Source organism: Microchirus variegatus (assembly GCF_963457635.1).
Source record: "Microchirus variegatus genome assembly, chromosome: 10".
Classification (NCBI taxonomy): domain Eukaryota; kingdom Metazoa; phylum Chordata; class Actinopteri; order Pleuronectiformes; family Soleidae; genus Microchirus; species Microchirus variegatus.
Window position 1 is genome coordinate 14139599 of NC_139811.1, and position 17723 is coordinate 14157321.

The 17723-nt window shown below is 42.6% G+C and overlaps 1 protein-coding gene across 1 annotated transcript in view; it reads left to right on the top strand.

Annotated features, from left to right (window-relative positions):
* Positions 1-41: 41 nt before the first annotated feature.
* grid2ipa (glutamate receptor, ionotropic, delta 2 (Grid2) interacting protein, a) overlaps positions 42-17723 on the top strand; it is a gene marked incomplete at both ends in the record, with an annotated part of 21772 nt that continues 4090 nt past the window's right edge. Inside the window, 14 exons of the mRNA XM_083895810.1 lie at positions 42-123; positions 2058-2311; positions 2393-2725; positions 2824-2978; positions 11184-11459; positions 12449-12534; positions 12686-12755; positions 13112-13408; positions 13675-13826; positions 14044-14205; positions 14675-14781; positions 14881-15028; positions 15815-16146; positions 16785-17706. Coding sequence (XP_083751936.1) covers positions 42-123; positions 2058-2311; positions 2393-2725; positions 2824-2978; positions 11184-11459; positions 12449-12534; positions 12686-12755; positions 13112-13408; positions 13675-13826; positions 14044-14205; positions 14675-14781; positions 14881-15028; positions 15815-16146; positions 16785-17706 — 3376 coding nt within the window. The remainder of the gene's footprint in view (positions 124-2057; positions 2312-2392; positions 2726-2823; positions 2979-11183; positions 11460-12448; positions 12535-12685; positions 12756-13111; positions 13409-13674; positions 13827-14043; positions 14206-14674; positions 14782-14880; positions 15029-15814; positions 16147-16784; positions 17707-17723) is intronic.

Here is a 17723-nt window from a genome sequence, read left to right on the forward strand (position 1 = left end):
GGAGGCTGGCTGGAACGTGCCCTGCCGCAAGCCGGGCAAGGATGAGGCGTTTTCTGAGCAGAAAAGGCCGCTTCTCCCTGCGCCAGAGCAAGTCCGGGACCCGGAGTGCCTCCAAAGATTTCTGTAAGTCTTTATTTCCCTGAATTCTAAGTTGTACATTATGTATAAACTAAACTGCTTCTGTAAGGTGAAAAAAAGCACAGGAAGCGAGGAGGAGCCGAGCCTGTGATTGTGTATGTAGGTCACAGGCTGTAGAGAATGGGACAAAAAGAAGTCTTGACAATCTGCATGTCTTCTAGTGGAGTGGAAAGATAATGATCCACAGCTCCATGGGAGTGATTTCCCAGTCTGTTTTAGGTCAATAATCGGCAACAGTGTGATGCTTCCTTTCATTCACTGAACCAAGTCCTGTGGCTTGTTGTGTCTTTTGGATTTCATATGATTCACTCTCTCAGCCTTATCCCTCTCTGTATATCTAGCCCTGTGGTCCTCTAAGATCTTTCTCTGCATTAATACCGATGTGACATTTCTACATTTCTTGCCAAAGTCTTGTGCAGACTTTACTTTTCTCACTTGTGCAATGTTGGTTAATTTCTTAGTTTCTGTATTTAACTTATTCTTTCTGCCTTTGTCTTACATATCCTGTCTCCACTTTCCCCCTAATTATGATCTAGTGCAAAAAGAAACTGCTGTTTATTGCTGGCTGTTTGATGAATGACTGGGTATCTGTACTTTTAGTGTCTTGCATAAAGCATGCACTGCTACATTTCACATTGTTGTTTACTCTTCTAGTTTTGCACCTCGAGGTTATGTCATCATGTTAAGATAATTGTCCATGGCAGTGGTCGTGTTGTGTTGAAGTGTTCATACCATAACACACATGAAAAGAACAGTGGTGTACAAACACACCCATAGATATAATTGTAATGTGTGAGGAATACAAGCACATCATGAGAACAAGATGTGATTTACCACTTCATTATTTAGGGTATGAAGTAAGGTTTGACGTTTTTGGTGAAATAATTCAAACATTATGAAGTGGGAAATGCTTATACATTTAAGATGGAAATAGATGCTTGTAGACAAATGGAAAAAAAGTGAAATGAGTCTGCTGGGACGGCAGCAGAATGAGGCTGGTGATCAGGGGAAGGGTAGCAATTCAAAGTTTGAGCTCAAGAGCAGGAGTCAAAAATAACACTCAGGTTTTTTTTGTGTGTTTTTTAATGTAGTCATTTTTATTTTTACTGTCATACAACGTACAGGAAAACCATTATGTTACGTCTGTGTCTTTGTATTTATGACCTCATTAGAGAGACCAGTGCACCTGCAGTGACAGCTAGGCAGCTCTATCACTGAGATGCCCTATTTAAACGGACGGACCATCTGACCTCCATTTTACAGTGACAACCCACTCGTCTGTAGGAGCAGCTTGTTCCAAATGTGTGTTTTTTTTTTTAAACAAATCTTAATATGACACACATAGGTACCCTACAAGCATTAGAAGTCCTTGGTTAGTGATTATATGTTTGTTTTGGTATGTAGTTGTTGGTTAATTAGTAATGTATGTTGTTTGATTATTTAGTGTTCATTAAAATCAGATATTTGATTATTGGTAATAGTATTTAAGCCATCATTCTGTTAAATTTAGTTGCTATTTTTGAGTATTTAAGTTGTTTAGTATGTTTTGGTTTGGACACAGTGTGGTAATCACATAAGTTTTGTAGGTAGGATGAGAATGTACCTGAATAATCCTGGCAGAAATGTATACCTTTGTTCGTTTGCGTGTTAGCTTGCCACACATTTTTGATCCCCTGTGTTAAGATACATACCCTTGGAGCAATAGTTGCCTTTTGCTTCAGTTTGACTTTGATTTGGAATTTTGCGTCTTTTACAACCAACAGCCACTACACTGTTTTCACATCCTCATAAGAGAATACCACCGCCTGTATACTCATTAATGTACAAATATCTTTCAAAATCTTGAAAACAAAACACTATCTACAGTATCTGTTCATTTGGACCTCTTCACGTGTTGTCTTTCCATACATATCCAACAGACCTCGGTCTTCCAGCCACCAATCAGAACTGGCCAGAGGCCTTTGGTTTCCGGCTGGGTGGCACTGGGCCCAGCTACATCCTGTCGGTGGTGGAGGGCAGCAGTGCTTACCTGGCTGGCTTGCAGCCTGGGGACCAGGTGGTGGACATTGAGGGCCAGGATGTGACCAACCTCAGCACACCAGCGCTCATCGCCCTGGCTCAGACGCTGAAGACTGTCCCACCCAGCATCGGGGTGGTGTCACGGATTGAACAGGTCAGTTAACACAAAACATTTTTTTTTTGTGTGTTATTAATTGTTGGGGGGAAAAAAGCTTTGATTATGGTTTTCATGTAGATTGACATCACTCCTGGGCCCGATGGCCGTTTTGGATTCACCATTGTTGGCGACAGCCCTCTGATGGTGGAGGAGTGCATGCCCAACGGTCCGGCTGGTCGCAGTGGCCTGAAGGCCAGGGACTACGTCATGGAGGTCAACGGCATCCCAGTGAAGCATCACGAAACCGCAGCTGCCATGATCAAAGCAGCCCAGGGGCGACCTCTGCGTCTGGGCGTGCTCAGCATGGCCCGGCGACCCAAGCGGCTGAGCAGCAGCATGAGGGTGATGTCGCAGAGCGGGGACAGTGTCAGGGAGAGTCGTGCACACAAGGCCATGGAGTTCAATAAGAAGGCGAGTGGAAAAGCATTTTTTTGGGGGGGTTTTTTGGACATTTTTTTTAATTGTGAGGTAATATTTTACGTCTTTACATTGATATATTTATCTCACAGGTGGAGGAAGTGCTTGGAGAGGAGCCAGATGTGAAGGAGCACCTGTTTGAGGTGTTAAAACAGTACGCTGCTGAGAGGGATGTGGAAAGTCTTGCCGAGGCCCTGCCGGACATCCTGATCACAGAGGAGCATCAACAGCTGATTGACAGCGTCAGGTATTCAGCTACACACTCTGACACAGACTGTGTATGTTGTGTATTTCATGTTGTGAGTACAACTTTGATGACTAATCCGTCTGTGTGTGTGCAACCTTTGTGCTTATTTGAGTGCCCATAGACTGTATATAGGGAATGGACGTACCCTTCTTGTTTGAAAAGTTTTTTTTTTTTTAAGTGTATTATATTATATACACAGAGGTACGGTGAGAGAGTAAAAACCCCCCAATTGTTCCATGAATTTAATATTTAAGCATTTAATTGTGAAAAATGGGAACAGTGTATGTGTATAACTGTGATCTGTTGGTCTGCCTTGGGGTGCTTGAATGTCGCATTGTTCTCTTTCCCCTGTCTTCAGTACAGCACAGTACCGTACACAAGGGTATGGACAACTCAATATTGCATTTCTCTCCACTCAGCATTAATCGGGACATCAAAACCGAAACCCATGCACAATGCACACCTCCACACATTTTGTCAGTGTCCCTCTCCTCCTTTTATATTTAATAATTCCTCTCATTTACGCTCACTTTGACATTCTCTCTCTCTTGGTCCCGTTCTTTTCCAATCCTCCCTGTCAGCTGTGATGCACTCTTTGATACATGCACCATTTTTTTGTGCATCACATCACTGGTTGGTCTTGGTTCCCTCCTCTGCACAGAGCCAGTTTGCTGCTGCTGCTGCTGCTGCTGCTGCTGCTGCTGCTGCTGGTGTAGCTATGCACACAAGTGAAAACAGAAAAATGTGCAGGTTCTGCACGCACACGCGACACTGTCTCTCACACACATGCACACAGTCCCTGCTTTGAACTTTTATGCTGGAAGAAATATGAACTGCTGCCTCAGGTGAGTACTGACAAATCTGTTTGATATTGCAATTTCATTTACAGGACAATTGTAGTAGTGACTTGGTGATAGAATCGGCGGTAAAAGGACCTTACGTAACAGTTTAAGACTTCTTTACTAGAACTACTTCTTTTTTTAGCAATCAGTTAGAGTTTCCATGGTCTTATGTTTGGTGACTAATCCATTTCTGCCAGTCATTTTACTCTGACTCGGCTGTCTGTCTCATATCTTACGATAGCACATTTCTTTCTTCGGAAAAGCTGCCTCTAAAAATGCTTTGCAATGTTTGTCCTGCACAGCAGGTGCATTAATTATGTATTAGCTGTATTCATATAGGACTTAAAACTGTTTAAGTTGTTTTCCTCTCATTTTGGCAGCGAGGAAGCACAGGCACTCCCAATAAGAGTTTCTCTTCATTTCAAAACTGGGATGTATAGTGTGTGCTGCAACCTTGAAAGGCTTTAATATGCAATAATATACATATTCAAGTATTATGTATGATTTTATTTATGTCTCTGCCTACAATCTGTGTGTTCCTTTTGTGAGGAAAATAATTTCCCCAGCCTAATTGGGTTCGAAAAAGGGCCAAGTGTTATTCAGATTCCATGTTTTGCATTGCTCGTAATCACTTCAGGAGAATCTGGCAATCATATTCCAGTGTTGGCAGCCTTAGGGAGTTTTTCCTCTAGGCTGCCTATGAGCTATAGGAGGTTCTGGTGCTGCTGCTGCTGACAGTGTGATGCCTCAGACACCTGGGAAATAATGAAATGTGGACTTGCTGTGTTCTTAGGAAAATGTTTTCCTGATTGTATTTGCAATATAATAATACGTTTCAAAACCAAACGGTTTAGTTGTGCTTCAGGGCTGGCAATGTAAGTTTGATGGTCAGTCATCACTGTAGCCAAGGCTTAAATATCTAAACTGGGGTTGCCATTTTGGTTTAGCACAGATGTTCACAGTCCCCAGAGGATGAGACACACCTACTGAGGTGTTTCCCTTACACTTCAGCACACTAAAGGTCCAGTATTGGACATTTACAATGGTATATGAGGTGGAAATTGAATGCACTACCCAAAAGTATGTTTGTGTTGTGTATATTTGCTTTAAAATAAAGATTGTTTGGTTTGTAACCCTAGAATAAACCTTTCATATGCACTTCAGGTAAGCCATGGTTATACGTCAGTTGCACTGGACAAGCCAATCAATGAGATTGGGTTTTGAATTGGAAGCCTTCTTATGCAAATAAAGAAGAATGACATCCTTTTTGGAGTGCAAAGGCCACCGTAGTTTCCTGCTGCTCTTGCCGAAGGATGAGCTCCACTGTTTGTTGCAATATGGAGTCTCACCATTAGATGGCATTGATTCTTACACACTGGACCTTAAATTGAAATGTCATGACATTTGTATGGATGGATTTCTGTCAAATTTATCACAACACATTCATTATTCCTTCCTTATATTATTATATAACACTTTAATTAGATGTATTATTAATATAAATAACCACAAAACCACAATCGTTCCCATGAGATTTAGTTGGTTACATATTGGCCATATTGTGCATATGTGGATGATGATATATTGTTTCTTCTTATTCCAATTCCAGCGGTTGTCATTGATTATAATCCTTGTTGCACATTTAGCCGGTTAAATATGAAAATATCTGAGGAGAGATGGTTGGCGTGGTATATCTTGTGACAGGTGCCAGTGTTGTCATTTGATGTGTGAATAATCAACGTGTCTGTCACTGGAGGTGGATTCCCCCCAATCTGTCAGTCTCTCGTGCTCCTTCTCAGACACACACACACATCAAGTAATTAATTATTGTGTTAAATGGATGTGAGGTGTGCGTGCTAAAAGTATTTTTTTTCCGTATAACATCTTAAAAATTTGACCAGCTGGGCCACATTCCACTAAGTCTGCCAATATGCCCTTGCCAATTTGCCTAGCCCTCCCACAGGATGTGTTCTATTTTTAAGCAGCCTATTTCTGTTAAATTCTCTTTTAGGTTTCTAACGCACTCTGAATTGTCAATTCTTTAAATGGCTCCAAAACCCAGGGGTTAGCAAGTGCTTCAACGCTGGGAAGTTAGGCAAAAGATGATGTGTCTGTGTGGTGTTGTCATGAGAGACTCTTTTGTTCTTGTGATTCTGTTGTACTGTGGTAATTGAGAGTAATTACGGTGAACTGCAGGCGTTTGTCTGACACTGTGTCTGTGTATAGACTTCAGAACGGTGAATTAATTAGACCTATTCACTCTCGACCCAGGCTTTTAGCTCCAGTGTATTTATTTAATGAGTTACGCCGAGGATGTTTTGGGCTGGAATTATTTACAGAGATTTGGATGACTGCCCTCGTACATGCAGAATTAAGTGTGAGCAAATCACATCACAGCAAACTTCTGTACTATCACTTAATCGCATCAGTGGTTCTTGCACACACTCTCACATTGTGCTGACCTGCCTATGAAATTCCACCGAGGCTCTCCTCTCCCTCCTTCTCTTTGCTCCTCTGTTCATCTCATTCTTTCCTCCTTCCTCCTCTGAGGGAAGAGATGATTTGTCACTCACTACCTCTCACTGCCAAGTGATGGATGACTCAGTGACGAGGATTATCCTGTAGCTGGTGCCGGACAAGACCACGCTGTGGTGACCTTTTACCAAGCTTCCTTTTGCACCTGAAGAAGCTGCCACAACATGGGAAAACGGGACGAGTGCTGCCCCACACATGAAGTTGGAGAACAGCTGCTGTTGCTACCTGAGGATGTTTTGGAGGAGTGGAGGGATGTGCAACACAGGCATTTTTACACTTTCCTTCCTCCCTTTCTCACATTCTCTCTCTTTCTTCATCTGGCTACTTTCTGAGACTGCAGCAAGCGAATTTCACATCCCGGACACCTTACGCTTGAATCTCTCGCTCCTATTTCCCCCCTTTGATAGCTGTTTGTTCAAACTAAATGGGGACTCATCGAGATAGAGCGGAGGCATTTGCGTTGCTTGGCTGAGCACGGGCACTTCCTCAGAGCCTTGAAGAGCAATGGAAGGGGACAGGAGCCTTTCCAGACACTTTCGGTACGGCACTTTTCCTTTGATCTCAGCAGCAGGGTTCATCATGCTTTGTGTTTGTGCTGACTTGTATCTGAAGTTGTCGCTTCACCCCACGGAGTGGGAGTGAAGTATTGTTTTTAATGGCTCTGCGTGTCTGTCTGTTTGTTTGTTTGTGCTTCCACACTTGCACTTGCACTTGCCAATATGACCAACAGAGGCTGCTAGAGGCTTGTTGCGTGAATGGGGTGAAGTCTGCCATCTCTGATTGCCTTGTTTAAGTATTGTTCCATAACTTTTTCTGTATTTGTATTGCTGATTATATTTCATGCTTTTTGCTATTTGAAATCTGAAAATCAGAGCTGTCTCGTAAGTGTTTGAGGCTTTTAATTTCACTCAGTCTCTAAGCTCCTCAGTGTCTCCAGCTATGCTGTCAAATTCGCCGATCAGAAGTTCGTCATAATAACGCTCTCGCAGTGACTTTCCGAGCTGATCGCTTTTGTCATTCATCTGCCCGTGTGCTGTGTCCTTGATCCACCCCTCCTTCTGACCTAATTACAGACTCTTCTTGTCCTCCTTATAATTGAGGGCATCCCAAGGCCTACATCCAACTTCAATGGAGGCAACTTTGAAGTTTCGTTATTTTGGTTGGGTTACAAGATTTGACAAATATTTTTATCTTACACTGTGACATGTGTGAACACAGTGAAACCAAACTAAAAATCAACTTTTTGTTGAAGGGAACAGGAGTCAATAGTTGATTGAACGAGATGAACGATGAAACAGCCCCGTTCTGTTTGGTATTCCTTGTCCGCTGTTTGTCCGAAACAACCGTGGTGATGTATGAATGTTGTTTGGGAAAGTTCAGTGGCCTACATAGAGTACATAGAGCAGACTATCCGGCTTTATTCCCAATAGTTCCATGACCCTGGCCTAGAAAGAGTTCTAGTTCTCCACTTTTCTCTCCCTGGCTCTGTCTATTTTATCCTCAAATTGGCTTTTCGTGCCATTCATTATGCTTCCATTGAGTCTTTTGTCTCTCCTCTCTCTCTCTCTCTCTCTCGTTGCTACTTTATTTAGTCATGATGAGTGTCTAGAATCACCCTACTTCTCCACTTGCTATTATAAACTGACGCTTGAAGTAACACCACAGAGCATCCTGTTGTCACAGATGAGCACATTGCAGCCCCTGGGTAAAGTGTTCACTTTTCACTACATGAACACATTGTGCACTTTGTCACTGTCACCTACACACTCGTCTTTGCTCTGCTTCTATTTTTATATGCGTCTCCCTGTATATTAAGCATGTCAATCAGTACCCACAGAGTAGATTGCACATTTAACGATAAGGAGTATAGTCCTACTTACTATATACCTCGGTGTACTGAGATATATGATCATTTACCATGGTGTTGGGTCTTTAAACAGTGATAAATACATTTTCAGTGTGGCTGAAAAAATAGCATGACCACATTACTGGAGTCCAGTATGTGTTGTTTTTTTTATTTCCAAGTAAAAGGCTTGAAATAGGCTCGATTACACATTTAATACAGTAACTGATTGCCATGTCATGAAGCTGTAATAGCCAGGATCACTAAGGAAATGTCAGGTTGTTAACCAGTCAAGGCAATCGCTCCATCTCTAAAATGCTCCATGTCATTTTGTTAATTATCACCCTCTTGTGCTGCAAAATGACCTAAAAGACAGAACAAGTAGCTGTTACCATTGCTGAAATGGTAACCTTTTCACCAAAGGTATGTGTTCATGCAGCTATACTTGGTAGAGCAGCCAGTAGGAGGCGCTCTCTCTGAACTGACCCATGGTTGGTTTGTCAGCTCAGTGGTGGTGTAGAAGTCCCTCTTGGATCAGTTTTGTTTGATGAAGGGTTATTTTTGAATTAGTGACCAATGACACCAAAAACACTTGCTTGCTTGAAGATACATTTGCTTAAGATATACTTTTTTGTGTAGACTGTTGTTTTTGGAATATTCAAATAGCATATATACAGTGTCTCCACAAAAAAACATGTTAATCTTTTAGCACCCACAACTGGTGAACTGGCTGTAGCTTATGAGTCCCATCCCTTGAGAGGTTTGTTTACTGACTCATGTAATCCGGTGTTCGAAAGCAGTGGGAGGACGAGGCTTTTGAAGCTTTCCAACCATCTGACAACCTGTGATGGGCCGATGAACCAGGGGAGATTGTGGGAGGGACAAACATGCTGCACTGCTGTTTACTTATGCTGTTTGGCACAACCACACTGTCATAAATAACATGAAAGTGTGTCAGGTGTCATTTTTAACTAACACCTGACACACGTTGAGTCTTACCCATCAGACCTATCTCACATAAATCCTGTTACTGAGACTTGAATTCAACTCATTATCTTCATGCATTATATACACAGAATGTTGGCGATGAGCAGTTTACCTTGGAGTTATAACCTCAACCCTGATATTCTCCAGAGATTACCTGTTAGGGTTGTATGTGTGAGCACAAATGTCCACAGATTGCCTCCTATATCTCAGGTTAATGTCCATAGTGAGCTCACGTGAAAAAGCAGCAGAAACACCGGATCATATCGTCTTGCAGATTGTCTTGCTTCTTACATAATTCACTTGGATCCTCTGGAGATCCTCCTGCTGTTGTGAACATGTCACACCCAGACGGAGTCTGGCTGCATTCATCACATGTGAATAGCACAGAATAGAATTGTCTGGGACAATATTTTTGGTTTTTAGCTGAGCTGTAATAAGGTTTACATAAGCCTATTACATTCAATTAGTACACCAGTTTCTTAGAAAGGAAGCTCCAGAGGGCAAATATCTGTTAGCTTGCCTCACTTTTGGGTTATACTGTAAGATATTGACACGGAGGCAGCTCAGCTTATGCGTCATTCTTATGAAAATTTTAAACCAAACCAGCTTTTTCTTTCCTCTGAAAAAAGGTTCCCAAAGCTATCTGTTCAAGGACTGTGACAGCTTTGAAAACCCAACCTGTACCAGCAAATCTTATTCTCAGCAGTGCCGTTTGCAAGGTGGATGTACCCAGGAGGATTTTACATTGAGGATGGAAGCAGCACCATTTTGTGGAAGAGATGGGAAGGCAAAAAGCATGTTTATCTGTGTTTTTCTCATGTGTGTGTGCAGCACTGATGATGAAGAAACGGAGAGAATGCGTACTTTGATTAAAGGGAAAACATAATAAAGCACTTCTAGGAAACAGTTATTAAAAAAAAAATTCTCATTTTTTTTCTGGGTCGTTTCTGTTGATTTGCTTTATTTTGTTTTTTCCTGTACTTAATGTAGCACAACTACAAGGGAGGGAGTTCAATGAGCGGAGACATTTTAAGCAGCCTGAATCCTCCATAAATGACAGGTTTGAGTCTTAGGTTCTTTGAAAACAAACATTGCCGATTCTTAAAACCCACACAACAAAACCATGTTAAAGAAAAGGGAGGAAAAACAATTTCCCTGCCAAGCCTCAGACAACGTCTGCATCTAAAGCACAAGCCTTGTTTTATACAGCACGTTTGATGCAGACAATTTGAACAAGCAGTTATTGTCACCACTGCTTGTTCTCTTGCCAGACTTCATTGTCTTGACTGGACACTGTCTTGTATGCAGCACATAAAACAGATTGGACACACAGACCATATAAAACTCATGATGGTGTGTGTGTGTTTTCCAAAAGACATTTGGATGATGGGACAAAAATATAATGCTGTAGAGGGAGCCGAGTGCTTTCTCCCAAAATTGGCTCTGGTACTGTGCCTCCTCCTTTTCGCATATTCGATGTAGACCATCACTGATGCTGAATGTGCTTACCTGCAGCTGCAAAAGTGACAGGACTGCACAACAAAGCTCATTCCTAATCTCTTTTATGCTTTATCACACACACATAATTCACTCCCAGACACACACACAACATCATCGAAGGATGGACCAGTCTCTTCTTCCAGCCCCTTTTCCTCAGCCCTCCCATGAGACGACATGGGCTGAACTATTTTTAAACCAATTAAGTGGATCCTGCAACTGGAACTATTCGTTTTCAGAGCATCTGTGTGAATCTTTTTTTTTGTTTGTTCTTTAGACAATCAGAAAAAGGAGTGTTGGATTGTGTGGCTTGAGATGCTGCTCTGATTTGCTGCTGTGCTCCTGTGCAGAAAACTGTAAATTGTGTTTTCCCTGGCAGCACACCAGAGGAGTTGATCTGGAAGCTGCTCCACATCTGCTCTGCTGTCACCACTTTTAGTCAGTCTGATAATTGACTCTTGACTCTTGACTCTTGACTCTTGACTTCACCATGTTTGCCAGGATCTTCATTCCCAAGAAACATCGGGAGCGTTTTGATGAGGTGGTCTCCCAGAGCCTGTTGAGCCGCCTCAAGGGGCGGAGCTTCAGTGACCCCAGCCGTAGCCACCTTCGCCGCAGCCGGAGTGAGGATCACCCTGAGCGCCTCCTGGTTTCCACGCGTGCCAGCTCAGTGCCACGCACCCACGCAGAAGAAGGCGTGGTTCCGCCTACCCGAGGCATGCGAAAGACCACCTCCCTCATAGCCGGCCACTCCAGTGGCACCACCACCAACTGCAGGTCACTGATTTTTATTATACAGTATTCTCTCTGCTCATCCTCTCAGTGTTTTTTTTTTTCCATCCGCATGAGTCAGATTTTATTTTCCTGAAATATAGTTTTCTCACCAGTCATGAAATTTAGAAGCACTGCACACAAGACATGCTGGCACAAATATTTCCCTATAAGATGTCAGAAAGTCAAATGTGTAGGAGTAAAGTTAAATATAAACCCAGTGGATGTAAAGCCTAAACCTTTATAAAGTATAAACCTATTTCGTCATGTCTGACGTGTCCCAAAAAAAACCCCCTCCCACTGGGTTTTTTTTATGAACGGATGTGAGTTTCTTCTCTGCTTAGATCCAGCTTAAAAAATATTTACTAAACAGCATGATTACAAACATCCTATAACCATACATTTTAAATGGTAGCACATAACTTGCCGAATAATCTGCTCATAGTGCAGTGGCTGTAGCCTTTGATGATATTATACAGCTCCCTGGGGAAGTATTTGTCGATGTTTAAGCAAAGCTGTTTATGCAGGATGTGAATTTAAAGGAGTCAGCAGAATATGACTGTACGTAGGTGGTCAGTCCACAGGACTCGGGACTGGAGGAAGAAACAATTATGCTCACATTATACAGACACTTTATTCAGTACATAGGACACCAAATAAATGATGTTGTCTTTTGCTGCATCCACTTCAATGTGTTGTACATCCAGAGATGGTCGTCTTTTTGTTATTTTGAACACTGGAGGTGGTTGTGTGTAAAAACCACACTAGATCGGCAGTGTCGGAAATGCCTTTGTCACCATATCACATTCAAATGCACATAATGGATCTTTCTTCTTCATTCTGACGCTCAGTTTCAACTTCAGCAGGTCATCTTGGCCATGTCTACATGGAATGTATTGCTGCCCTGCAATTGGCTGTTGAGCTATTTGTGTTGCCAAGCAGTTGAACCGTTGTACCTAATAAAGTGAATTATCTGCTCACATTTGTCTCTTCAGGACAGTGAGAGTTTGCAAGGGCAACATGAGTTTTGGGTTCACCCTGCGAGGTCATGCTCCAGTGTGGATTGACTCTGTCATCCCTGGTATGTGGACTTATATTTGTGTCTGTGCAAAAGTTATTCTGCTCGCTGCTCCTTTTTCTTATTACATTAAGCCATAACTCTGTCATAATGCAGATGCAGATTTAGGAAAACTTTCTGAGTCTCATTATCTCACTCATTTTCCACAATGCAGGAAGTCCAGCAGACAAGGCAGGTCTTAAACCAGGAGACCGCATCCTTTTTCTCAACGGACTCGACATGAGGTTGTTCTTTCCACCTGCTTTAACTTGTTTTTGCCAAATAAAAAAACATAAATATTTTGTTTAATACAAGAGAGAAAATTTAATTATCTAGGAAATTATTTAAAATGAGCAGTTATATTGAATGTAGTAACACACACACACTCACATTACTTGAGGGCAGTGAAAATGTAATTTAAAATGCATGCAAATTCACCATAGAAGACAAAATGTGCTTTTACTGCAGTGTTTTCTGCAGAATCCAGAAATATTAGTAAAATAAAAGAATTGCTTTATCATAGAAATTTAAGTTGTGGTATACCATCCACTGTATATCTGCAGATGTGTCCGTGCATTACATACCATGTATTTGCCTGCAGGACCTCCTCCCATGAGAAGGTGGTGTCCATGCTGCAGGGCAGTGGTGCCATGCCCACATTGATGGTGGAGGACGGTCCACCTTCTTTCGCTCTGGCAGAGCAGGACCTTGCGGGCGGCGGTGTTCCCGCAGAACGTGCTCGCTCTCCAGTGCTCAGCTCCCTGCAGTGGGTGGCAGAGATTCTGCCGCCCAGTATCAGGGTTCATGGCCGCACCTTCGGACAGCAGCTGGAGCACCTGCTGACCATCCAGGAGAGGTACACCATCTGCAAGGCTTTGGAGAATTTCTTCCAGCACAGGTGAGCAAATTAAGTGTGAGGAAAATGATTGGGGAAGTGTAAACTGTGCCATTTTTTACAATAGTCATAAAAGAGACTGAAGATTGAAAAGACTAGAATAAAACACTTTTCTCTGATTAAAAAACACCATTAATAATGAATAAAGTGGCCAAGTTTAGTCAAATCAGTGGATTGCCCCCTTTAATGTTGCTTTTCAATGCTTGTGTATATGCACGGACAGCCAGGTGATGCTGTATGTCACCTTGCCTGTGTTTCCATGGCAACAGGAATGTTGACACTCTGATCGTGGATGTGTTCCCGGTGCTGGATACTCCAGCCAAACAGGTGATCTGGCAGTTCATTTACCAGTTGCTGACATACGAGGAGCAGGAACACTGCCAGAATAAGATCTCGCGCTTTCTGGGATACAAAGCCCCAGGTGTGTGCACACGTTTGCCCGAAATTTCTTATACTTAATGTAGTTAAGCATGTGTGTGAATGAAAAGAAGTTTGTGTATGAGATGTATACGGTTACAGAAATATTAAGATTAGATGATGTAGCAGCTCTTTACACACCTCTTCCTCTGTACTGCTATTGTGTGTATGTATATGTGTGTGTGTGTGTGTGTGTGTGTGTGTGTGTGTGTGTGTTCCAGTTCCACCACCACCACCACCACCTCCCCCTCCGCCAGAGACAGTGGTTGCCCCTGAACCCCACCGCCGCAGCAGCTCCATGAGGGTGATGGGGACCACGTACAGGAGCAGTGTGAGGGGACGTAGTTCTGATGACCTGGTCATTGGCACACACTTGGGCATGGGTACAGGTCTTCATTGTCTTCATTGTTTTGATCAGACGCAGCAGTAATATTGACTGTACTCACTGGCCCACTACTAACTAAAAACTGTACAAAGTTTAAGACCATAGCTCCACACAAATCTCTCTGTTTCTCCTCAGGAAAGCGATGTTGTTTTAAGTTGAAATAGATAGCAGAAACAGCTACAAACAGGTTGGAGTATGAGTGGAAACACAAAAAAAACCCACCGCAAAATGTTCCAGAAGTGTAAATCTGGTTGTCTACAAATACAAATAATGTTACATCATTTCTGTTAGCGAGGATCAAACAGAGGCAGCGTAACATCAACAACACTAACAATACCCAAAACATACGTACTGCAGCTTTAAATTTTGTAACGGCTGACTTTTTATCCCAGGTTTTGCTGAAACTGCTGCCATTAAAAACCTGAACAAAAAAATTGCAAACCGTTGTAATGCGTGTATTAATATAGGGCTGCATGCAGAGCCAGTGTTGGAGACAGGGATGAGGTTGGCTCCAGGAGAGAGACAGTCAGGAGACGGCACCTCCCTTCCAGAGACTCCTAACAATCTCACTAATGTATGTAACAACAGCCGTCTCTGTGATTAAAGATATACTTGATATCATTAGGACACAAGGTTTTAATTTGGTTTCTCTGGATATTTCCACCCTAACAAGCTGTCAGCAGTGTATGCTGAACTGGAGAACATGTATTCAACCAAGAGGTCCAAGTCTATGAAGAGCCGTCCTCCTCCTGCCCCCGAGACTTTGCTGGATCTGGACCCTCCTTCACACTCTGCCTCCCCTACAATACATGCTAACACAGGTAGTCAATAGTGTATATTCATGAGAAACTCACATTGGGTACATGAGTGAGTGTGTTTATGTGGAATGGTGTAAGAAACAGAGGAAGACAAACTGCGACAGAGCAAGACTTATGAATCTCAGGATAGTCGAACCAATTCTGTCTCCACTGAATATTCTTGAAATATTCATTGACAGGCATTTTTGCAAATTCATGATGTACTAAATATAGAGCATTGCAGAGTTTTGAGCACCTTCTGCTTTCAGTCTTGTTCAATCTGGATGTTATAATATGGAGTGAAAGAGTAGAAGATCAGAGCTGGCATCAGACAGGAATATTATTTTTTTTTTTACTGTTTGACTTAATTTGGTCTTTAAATTAGTTATCATACATGACAGACACTCACCCACAAGACAGGGATGTAGAATGCACTCAAGAGGATACGAATAAGCATGCCTGACTGCTGGGCTATTGGACTGCAGGCACAAGAGCCAAGGTAGTTTTTTTTTTATTCTCATGAAGAGGATATGGTGATGGTGGTAGTGGAACTAGAAAACGCACAAGAACCACTTACATTAGAAATGTGTTTTCTGTTGTTTTCTGGAGCATTAAGTTCCTCAGGGAGTTCTGGTTGCCTTTTGTGCCAAACTGCCCAAATGCCTTTTTATCCATGTCTCGCTCTAATTCATTGACCTTTAAAAGTCTGTAAGGAAACATTTCCATCTGTGGATTTCTCTGACATGATGCTCCCAACATTTGTCTCTTATTCATGTACTTGTGTATGTATTTGTCCCTTGCTTATCTCAGGTAGTCGTAAAGCTCCATCACCTACTCAAGCCTGGCAGGAGACTCTCCCCAGCCCCCCTCCATCCCAGTTCTACCCACCAGGGCTGCCAAGCCAGACCAGTGGGGAGTCCAATCCCTACATCAGCTTAGACAGTCCACCACCCTCACCTTCAGACCTTGCTGATTTCCCATGTAGTCCTCCGCCCCATCGCAGCGGCAAACGGCGTTACACCTTCTCCAAACCGCCCCGTTCAGATGACACAGATCGCTTCCTGGATGCTCTGAGTGAGCAGCTGGGACAGAGAGTGGCCATCATTGATGACTTTCTGACTCCTGAGAATGACTACGAGGAGGTAGGGTCACGTCAACACTGCAGTTCTTACTTATACTCCTTACACATACACAAGTGTGTTAGTCACAGTTGAAATTGAATTGTTTTGTGTAAAAATGCCCATTACACCATAGTGTCTGGGGTAGTTTCCCACACAGACTCTTCAGAAGAACACTGTTCCAGAGATCACTCATCTCTCTTCACTAGACCTGGAAATAGTGATTATTTTCTTAATCGATTAATCGAGTAATCGTTTGGTCCGTAAAATGTCAGAAAATGCTAAAAAAAATGTTTATTCCTATTAATGATGTTCTCGAATGTCTTGTTTTGTCCACAAAGCAGAACGATTGACACTTAATGACTTCTTTGTTATATGGAGCAAAGAAACCAGGAAATATTCACATTTAAGAAGCTAAAACAATAATTTATTAAGATTAAAATTAATTTAGTAATCAATTGATAATCGATTAATCGTTTCAGCTTTTCTCTCCACCTCCTTCTTACTGTACTTGCAGTGTGTGTAAATGGTTTTATCAGTAGTTTCAGCTTTTACAGATAAATACAACTGTGGCATCCATTAAACTCATGTACCAAAAGTGATTCTTAAGTTCACTTTTGACATTAATGGAGCTAATGAGGTGTGATTGGTGTTAATACCAGGATGTTGTACAGATGAGTTTCCCAGATGAGGAGGATGAGGATAATGACGAGGACTTGGGGGTCGATGAAGAAGAAAACGGAGGATTTGTTGCCCCAGAGCTGAGCAGCCCGAGTGATGTTCAAAGCAGCAGTGGAGAGGATAATGCCTCTTCCCTCACCTACTCCTCATCCTCAGACCACATTCCTCCTCCCCCCATGACACCTCCTCCACCTCCACCTGTTCAGTTCAATGACCTGCCTCCTCCTCCTCCACCACCACCTACACAAGCTCAGCCTCAGCAGCAACAACAACAGCAACAACAACAGCAGCAGCAGCAGCAGCAGCTTAACTTCTCCCCTGAACATTCCCCAAGAACATATGTGCCAATTCGCCGGAAATCTGGACCACCTCCACCACCTCCACCCCGCAGTAATCCACCACCGAAGCGGCTTTCTCTTCATAAAGTGTTACCCGCGAGAGAGGATTTACAGGTCCATGCTACTATACAAGAGCTAAAAGCCTACCAAGAACAACAAGCCTACCAGGAAAAACAAACCTACGAGGAGCAACAAGCATATAAGGAGAGGCAGGCATATGAAGAGCAAAAAGCCTATGAAGAAGAACAACTTTTTAAAGAGCAGCAGACCTACCAGGAAAAACGGGCCTTTCAGGAGAAGGTTTTGAAAGAGAGACAAGCTTATGAAGAGCAGAAAGCATACGAGGAGCAAAAAGCTTTTGAAGAGCAGCAAATGTACAAAGAACAACAAGTCGACCAAGAAAGACAAGCATATGCACACCGCCAGGCCTACAAGGAGCAAAAAATGTTGGAAAAGCTTCAAGCCTACCAGGAACAAAAAGCATATGAACAGCGTCAAGCCTATAAGGAACAAAATACATTGGAGGAGCTTCAAGCTTTCCAAGAACTAAAAGCCTATGAAGATCGTAAAGCTTATGAGGAG